General features: G+C 46.2%; 1 protein-coding gene across 2 annotated transcripts; it reads right to left on the bottom strand.

The window, feature by feature from the left end:
• Positions 1-248: 248 nt before the first annotated feature.
• On the bottom strand, positions 249-8,075 carry LMOD2 (leiomodin 2 (cardiac)). Of its 2 annotated transcripts, none has more exons than XM_004676992.2 (3): positions 7,724-8,075; positions 868-2,192; positions 249-384 (listed from the first exon to the last, which is right to left on the bottom strand). In XM_004676992.2, exons 1-3 carry the CDS (start codon positions 7,998-8,000, stop codon positions 358-360), a joined length of 1,629 nt encoding a protein of 542 aa, XP_004677049.1. In that variant the 5' UTR covers positions 8,001-8,075; the 3' UTR covers positions 249-357. The 2 variants fall into 2 exon arrangements, with proteins under 2 accessions (XP_004677049.1, XP_012576260.1); XM_012720806.1 differs by having other exon boundaries at positions 868-2,199; positions 7,728-8,074.
• Positions 8,076-8,518: the final 443 nt, after the last annotated feature.

Genomic DNA, 8,518 nt, shown 5'->3' with positions numbered 1-8,518 from the left:
TTTAAAAAAAAAAACAAAAAGCTTCAATCCAAATTTATTAGGATTACAAAAATAACAACACATTTCATTTACTCATTACAGCTCAGTTACCGACATCCAGAGATATGAAGAGCATCTATAAATAAACTGCTTCCTGCCTATACAAATCCCATGACATAAAAAAAAGACATTTATTTTCATATTTACAGAAGAAACATCCTGACTGTTTCTTAAAATTCTCTTTGGAATTAATGTGTAAGGCTACTGTTAAAGTCAGAGAACATTTCAAATTGAAGAAAGGTATTTTAGAAACACCTCGAAATACATTCTATATAATACCACTGAATCATTCTGCATCCTCTTCTAAAGATCCTGTTTTTATCGCAGAGCTTCTGGAACTTCCACCTACAAAAACAGGGGATTTTCGTTCAATAAAAACAACACAATCGAGAAAGCTGTCGGTTATGACTCTTGCGGGATTCTCTGAGAGAACTTAGAACAAGCGGAGATTGAGTATTGCTACATAGCTTTCCAATTTCATATTCTAAGTTAGGTTTTAAATTATTGCAACTTTGTGGTAAAATAACTGCCAAGTAATGCAATTTTTTTTTTTTTGAATGCAGATACACTCCCTGAGTTTCCTATTAAGGAAGTCAGTGCGTTTATATGTGCGCGTGTCTTTTAAAAGAGCCTGCGGCCCTCTTCTCAAAAGAAGTGGGTTCACCGATGCCTTGCCCTTGATGTAGCAAATGCGGGCTGCTTGCTCTTGCATGCTAAAATATTTAAAATACTAATAACTATTTGGAGAGGTGATTCTGATACTGTCCCCCAATGCAGTCAGCCTCAATTCTTACCCTGCGCCCCAACGCCCACTCTCGGGCTACTCACCCGCTTCAGTTGTCTTATGCTGCTTCCCCGAATGGCTTCCATGAGATTCTCATGAACGGATCTCTGAGGGGTGGAAGGACGGGAACTGTCTTCCAATTTCTTCTCTTGCACTGACTTCAGGGAATTTTTGATTTCCTTTAAGATGCTGTTTGGCTGTTTCTTAACCTTTTTCCCTTTTTTCTTTTTCTGTCCGTTTTGCAGTGCCCGCTGGGCACTCTCCTGCTGTTTGATGACCTCTGCGATGTTGCGGGTGATCAGCTTTTGGTCTGGAAGTGGTGGAGGGGGAGGGGGAGGAGGAGGGGGTAGTTTGTGGGGAGGAGGGGGGGGCGGTGGCGGAGGCGGTGGGGGCGGGGCGGGGGCCACCGCGGGCGAGGAAGGACGGCTCTTCCCGGTTTGGGCTTTCTTGGGGACCTTGGGGGAAGACCAGGGGGAAGGCCTGGGGGATGCATACGGCGAGGAGCCAGGCGTCCCTCGCTGCCAGACTTTGGTCCTCAGATTGGATGCGCCATCACATCCCTCTTGCTGTTTTTGCTCCTCCCTCCGCTTCTGCCGCTGCTTATCCATATTTCTCGTCAGGAGGCTGGTCATGCTCATTCTTGGTCCAGGGAGCTCGAAGTGGTAGCCCAGCCTGAGCAGCGTGGTATTCTCCCGCAGCAGCTTCACGATCTCCATCTCCACCTGGCTGCCCATGATGTGACGCTGGTTGTGGAAGCGCAGCTCGGTGAGCACTGTGTTGTGCTGCAGAGCCCGCATGATGGCCAGGATGCCCTTGCCGGTGATGAAGTTGGACTCCACGTTGACGCTGGTGATGTGCTGGTTGACCCTGAGCATGTCAGCGATGGCCAGGGCGGCACTGTCGTCCGCGTGCGTGTTGGCCAGGCTGAAGGTCTTCACGGCCGTGTTGTCCCGCAGCGCCTCGGCGAAGCGCGAGAGCGTCTGCGACGTGATGTTCTCGATGTTGTTCAGGTTGACCTCAGTGGTGTCGGGGTCGTTGTTGCGAATCCTTTCCAAAGCATCCTCGATCACCGTAGGATTTCCGCAGGGGTGAATGGCCGCTGGCGACTCGGTGTTCCTTCCACCATGGCCGTTGGTCAGGTTTACGTTTTCTATTTGACTTTTAAATGTCTTTGGCTTCGAGGTGGCAGAATTGACAGTTCCATTCATGCCTTTCTCATTTTCAGTTGAGCTCTCCTCTTCCTCGCTGTCCTCCTCCTCCTCCTCTTCTTCCTCCTCCTCCTGCTCCTCTTCAGTGTACACCTCTTCAGAAACCTCACTGTTACTTTCGGTAAAGATGAGCTCTTCTTCACTCTCCTCTTTGTCTTCTTCTGCAACCTGAAGAGCATAATACAATCACTAGATTTGTCTTTTTTATTTTAAATATTTATTTATTTATACATACAAGAACTGGGGTATAGGCCAGAGGTGCAGGATTGGGGAGGGGGGCGGTGAGAGGATTCACCAGAGACAGAGTGGGAAGCAGAACACTCCCACTGAGGAAGTACTCTGCTGGGGGGAGTAGTGGGTGGGTCAGGGAGGTCTGCCGAGCCATGTGGGTCAGCTCCGGGTGGGGATCGAACTCATGCTGTAGTGGCTGCAGATAGTTATATAGTGCTGCAGTTTTTATTATTATTATCATTATTAGAGAACTGGCACAATTTTCCATTGACAACAGGAATGATGTAGTTTTATAATATACATATGCATAAAGCTTTATGTTCTACACCTGAAAGAATACAATGTTATCTAACAATTTTTCTCAATAAGTTAAAAGGAGAGAGAAATGTAACACAGGGGATATGAAAAGAATATGAGAAAAGTTGATGTGCTCTGATCTCTACTTCAGGAGACTAAGGTTAGCATTTCAATGCAAAATTTTCAACTTTTTCTATAAACATTTCTTTTATTCACTGCCAGATAAATGCCCAGAATTCAATTTGTTAAGAGTAAAGCTATATTATCCTTTTTGCCTATTTGAACAAAGAAATCAGAACTTCAGCTTTACAGAAACTTTGATACTTTTTCACTCTCTTCATTATCTATTTTGAACTCCTTGACCCCTTGTCTACTTACAATTCGTCAACTTGAGCTTTCCTTTCTGGAATCACCCTTCTGTCCTTCCTTATTTCTCCGTTCCAGACAAATAAGTGACACTATACAAATATCTACCATGCTAATGGGTTTCCTTTCTTAATGTTCAAAAATTTTCCCCCAAATTTGCCTCCTCTAGCAGATTTAATGGGAGCCATGTACTGTCCACCCTGTCCTGCCACATGAGGACAGGAGTGGAGATGGCATTTGCTCCTCAAATGTTCATGTGTCTCTGCAATAGAGCCTGGCTGTGGATTTCAGAAACCCTAGGCCATCTGAGAGCTTTGCTGTCTCTGCCTCATCTGGAGAACGAAAGCTAAGATGCAGGCTGCAGCTCCAGACAGCAGCAGCCAAAACCCAGTTCTGTGCAGAAAAATGTTCAGGACACCCTTTTCAGTAAATCACCCTGAAATCTCATGCTAGCGCGGGGCTAAGTGAGACAGCCTGCAGAGGGCCTAGTGTGAAAGATAATCATCCTTGGCACTAACTAAATTCTAACTATAACGTGGAACAGCCCAAAACAGTAGAGAATCTTGACTCAAATCATCACCCTTGCCTCAGGGTCTTAAATTATTCACCAAGAATCAATTATGAAAGACTTTTTCAGGCAAAGGCACTTTCTTTCTCTTTCTTCTTTCCAGTTTATAATGCCAAGTGGCCGCTGCATCTCTCTTTCTTTCTAGCTTTTCTGATTAAAAAAAAAAAAAATCTGGAATCTGCTGGCAGCTGCTGGCCCCTTCTCTCTATCTCCTGTAAATCCTTTGCTTCCTGCTCTGTCCGCAAAGCCTTGCTCCTTCCCTCCATGTTGGCAGATTGTTTCTGACTCCCAAAGGTTCCTGCTCTCTGCTGGTGGAGTGAACACTGCAAAGCACTGTGCAAACTCCAGGTTTGTCTGTCCATCTGCCACCACAAAAGAGCCCCCATTCACTTAGGGTGGCAGGCAGTGAGGGGTGACCTGGGAAGGGGTCAGCCTTGCCCAGTATTAATTAGGTACTGGTTCAGGAGCAGGAGAAGAAGGGAGAGAGTGTGGGTGGGGTGTGAGGGAGGGAAAGGGGTTTGTTGACAACTGGCTGCAACTAAAAACCCCCCAAAATGAGAGAAAATGTCTGCTTCTAGTCAAATCTCTTGGTGACTATGAGGAGAAGGGATGCCACATTTTGCACAGAACTGGAGTAAATGGGCTAACTGAAGGAAGGAAATAATTTGTAGGCTGATTTCTCCTCATCCCCACTTCACCTCACAGCCCTCTACATATTTTCTTACAATTCCAGTCCACAGCGGCCGTGTGTGCACACGTGTGCACATGAGCATGTATGTAGTGTGTTCTTAGCTATTTCAGTATTTGGAGGAAAGGGGCCTGTTTCAAAGGTAAGGTATATATCAATCTTTCACACCACCATTAAATAGTGATCCACCATTAAATCTGATCTTTTTTGGTTTTTAAGAGACCTTTAGCTTTTATGTGCAAAAAGTGTTTTCTCCTCAAAATGTACTTGGAGAGATAATATGGGAAACTTAATACTGTGTGGCTGGCCAGTAACACCTCATGTCACTTCTGGAAATGCCTTCTGTGCCACTCCTTCAAGTTAGCCTCCCAATAGGCTCCCTGCACTGTAATTTCTCTGATAATGTACTGATTTTTATTACTTGTTGGTCACTGTCCCAAGGGCTGCTGGGTGGGAGGGAGCAGTGATCTGTTTCCCTCACCTCACACAATGCAGATTAGCATGTTGTAGTGACTCAATCAATATGTTTACGAGTGGCTCCAGGTTGACATTGGTTAACAGAATCAAGAAGACTCTTCCTAGGAGAAAAGGAGTGACAGGACTAGGAAGAGGATGACTGTAGCCAGAAGACAGGAATTTTAGTTCTAGAATCTAGATAGTCCAGGATATCTGTGATGGTTTCCACCCTAGCTGGGAACTTCTAGGAGAACACCAGAGGGAGAACGAGTCTAGAGAAGGGAGACTACAGGATGCTATAGGTAATTTTTTGTCTACTTTCTCAGTTATGCTGGAATCTGGACTGCCTGTATGCTGCTGCTCTGGAGTTAACCCTGACCCTTGGGAGAGTAAGTGTGGGAAGGTGCAGCGAGGTGAGGGGCGAGGCGCCTAGGGGTGATATGGAGGTGAGAGTTGGTATGATCTGGGATTAAATCAGGCTACACAAAGGGGATTGCCACCCACTTCTCCTGACCGATTCCCTGGTGTCACACGACAAGGACGCCAGGGCCTTGTTTTCAGGTCTGCTCTAGAAATCTTTAGACAAATCACTGAACTTCTGGGTGGTCTTAAAGAAACTACAGCGTGACTGAGGTGTTCTCAAACTTAGCAGGTTTCAGAATCACCTGGGGACTTGTGACCTCCTAATGTCAGACCCCAGAGTCCGTCATTCAGAAGTCAGGGGAGCCTTAGATTAGCACTTCCAAGAATTCTGGTGCTGAAGTTCGGGGACCTGCAATTTAAGAATCTGTTCATAAGCTGTTTACCTCAAATGTGTTTCTTCACCTCTCCTAGTCTCAGTTTTCATGTCAAAAGGTGAGAAGTCAATGAAATGTGAATGAACTCATTGGCACTTCTGCCTGAGGTCCAGAAATCCTCAAGCTAAAAGTTGTTAGACATTTGAGTCTCTCAGGGTCTGAATGCTCTAAGGCAGTGTAAGTCCGTGTGAACCCAGGTGGGCAGACGTTTCCCTAAAACAGGCACTGAGCACATTTTCATGACACTAACACAGCCGGTAGCCTCAAAATCAAGACCCCTGGTCCTCCCTGGTGGCGCAGTGGGGTTAAAGCACAGCACTAAGAAGCTAAAGCCACTTCCACGTGAGTTTGATCCCTGCCTGCCCTAGAGGAGATCCACATGGTGTGGCAGATCTCCCCGGACCCACCTGCTGCCCCCCTCAGCAGTATACTTGGTCAGTCAGCCTGTTCTGCTCCCCACTCTGTCTCTGGTGAACCCTCTCACCACCCCTGCATCTCTAGCCTGTAACCTAGTTCTGTATGCATAAATAAATAAATCTTAAAAAAAAAAGCAAGGACCCCTCCCCCCCCATTCCCCAGCTCTCTACGGTGTGGCTTTTAGTTTTAGTTTTGCTGTGTCCCCCTGTCACGGCCTGTCAGCTGCTTTGGGCGTTTTCCTGTCACGGGAGTGGATCCCACCCTTCACCAGCAGGCTTCTGCTCAGCCCTTCTTGTGACTCCAGAGACAGCAGGCCAGCGGGCAAAGTGCAGTGGGAGAAAAGTTAACTAGCTGAGAGAGGAATCAAAGTTCATCAACAAGGCAGCCTGTAATTGGGCTGATAAGCCACTGGCCAGCTCAGCAGAACCTTTGGCAACTCAGGCGACCACATCAACAGCTGACAACAGCCTTTGCTCTTTGTTTCCACCCATCTCAAGACATTATGACATGAAATGCCTCCACTAGGTGACTGCTACAGTGGCTGCCTGTCCTGGGTTTTGTGGTCATTTTATTCTTTTTAGTGAGGAAATTCTTTAATCAGTGCAATCAGAATGTCATCATGCTTTATCTGTTTTAGCAGATTTTTGATAGCAGCTCCAGATCAGGGGAAAAAAAAAAGGCCTTTAAAAGTCCTGGCTGTGGAGGGATCCCAGGGGTGTCGTGTACGATGCCTCATTACCTCCGCCTCTAGCCTCTCCACCCGAGGCCACCGTGGCCTCGGCAGACCCTGGCCAGATCCCAGCCGCCTTTCCTGCGATGATTGACGTGCACAAAACTCACACATATCTTGCTACAAACGTAGCCCACACCCCTGTCATCAAGATCATCTAAGAGCGCCTAGATTAGCCCTGTGGAGTCTGGCCATCCGCTTCAGGCTATTTTGATTTTAGATGATTCTAGTGAAGTGCTGGGATTTTTAAACATTTGTTTTATGTTTTTGTTGCCAGAGCATACTTTTTAAACTTCCCTCTGTTGATGACACATTTACTAAATTCAAAGTAACTTTACGGGTCAGAACAAGAGCTTCCTAGCCCCAATCTCCAGGATAAGCACATTTCCTAACCTGATTCTCACATGGTTTCCAGGTGTGTCATCATTTTAAAATTGCATGTGTTTTTATGTTGACCTATATGTTTGATATGAGCTCATCAAGACCTCTATCAGCACAAGTGCAACTTTTTGAGACGATTGTATCGGATTTCCAAAGGGGTTCTGGATTTACCAGCTCCCTCAAGCACATAGATGGGAAAGAGGACCCTGGAGATGTGGTGACACATTGCAGGTCTATCAGGTTAGGGACAAAAGGGGAGTAGAAATAAGTCCCCTAACTCTTAGTCCCATGCACTCTCACCACTCCACACATCTGATGTTGGGAAACAGGCATCAATTTTACAGCAGCCACCATCACAGTCAAAGCAACCAGACTTCCTGTCTGTTTTATCGGAGAAAATACATTTCTAACTGCTATATAGAATGCATCTATTTATGTACACATGTATAATCAGATTTTAATATCAGAAACATTGTGCCACATCACCAATTTATAACTCAAATTCGACTTACGTCTGGCAAAATATCTAAACTCATGCCTTGCTCTTGCTGACCCCAATCCTAGTTAAGACTTTCACTACTATCATCCACTGTGTGCTTCCAGAAGTTACAGGACTATTTAGTCTGAGAAACATTTCAGTAGCAGGTACAAGTAGGTTAAGAGAAAAAAAATAAGTGGGGAATGGTGGGGATGGAAAAGTTAGAGGAAACAGTCCCGGGGTGGGAGAGAAATGGGAGCAGCCAAGGAGAGATCCCGACAGCCTACCTTTCCACACTCCCCCATCCTCTCCTTCTCCAAGAGTTTTTGGGATTCCTTTTCCCAATAGGCCATCAGTGACTCTCTGCTGAATGTCCCGGTGGGGGTTTTCTCGGTCAGGCTCTTTTGCCTCAGCCCCACGGGAAGGCTGCGATCAGGTTCTATGTCTTCCAGCTCCCTCTCTAGCTCCTTCAGCTCCTCAGCTGACAGGGAAGCCAGGAGTTCATCCTCATCGATGGATTCATATTTGCTAAGTCCCCTCCTGTAGCCAAAGGTAGACATGGTCCCCGCTTTGTTAGACACACAAGGAGCTTGAAGAACCAGGCATTCAAGGCAGCCAGAGGCAGGCAGGGAGGTAACTGGTGCTAGGAGTGGCTGCAATTGCTTTTTAAGAGTGGTGATACAGGGCTGCCACAATGCAGAGGGGGTGAAAGCATAGGCTGTTTTAAGCATCAGACGTCACCTAGACATTTGAACACAAAGAATGTCACATCGGTGGAGGATGGAGGTCTCTCAACCCCTGGGGATTATTAACATACTGGCCAGGGCCATATTTAGCTGAGCCTGATAGCTCATGAGGACAGGGGACAGGCAGAGAGTGTTTCAGATAGGGAGTGACACAGGTCCTTTTATTTTACACCCAAACAACAAGAGAATGAAGTTTATTTTGAGAATAACTTGCCACCACCACACTGGTCCTGAAGAAACTCTTTCACTGTGCTCTTTGGGGTTGATAAGCTGCTACACATCATTCTAGAGTAGCTGTTCAGATTCTCTTAAAAAACATATTTTGGGAGGCA

Source organism: Condylura cristata, unplaced genomic scaffold (assembly GCF_000260355.1).
Source record: "Condylura cristata isolate star-nosed mole 26May11 unplaced genomic scaffold, ConCri1.0 scaffold00005, whole genome shotgun sequence".
Taxonomy (NCBI): Eukaryota; Metazoa; Chordata; class Mammalia; order Eulipotyphla; family Talpidae; genus Condylura; species Condylura cristata.
The sequence above is the reverse complement of the archived record's forward strand: the minus strand, read 5'-3'. Positions and strand labels throughout refer to the sequence as shown.

Excerpts from the sequence above, each read along its gene's own strand:
- LMOD2 (XM_012720806.1), bottom strand. The coding sequence starts at position 8,000 with ATGTCTACCTTTGGCTACAGGAGGGGACTTAGCAAATATGAATCCATC. Across the intron at positions 2,200-7,727 it reads GGATGGGGGAGTGTGGAAAG|GTTGCAGAAGAAGACAAAGA; the intron begins GTAGGCTGTCGG and ends TATGCTCTTCAG. Across the intron at positions 385-867 it reads GCATAAGACAACTGAAGCGG|GTGGAAGTTCCAGAAGCTCT; the intron begins GTGAGTAGCCCG and ends CTGTTTTTGTAG.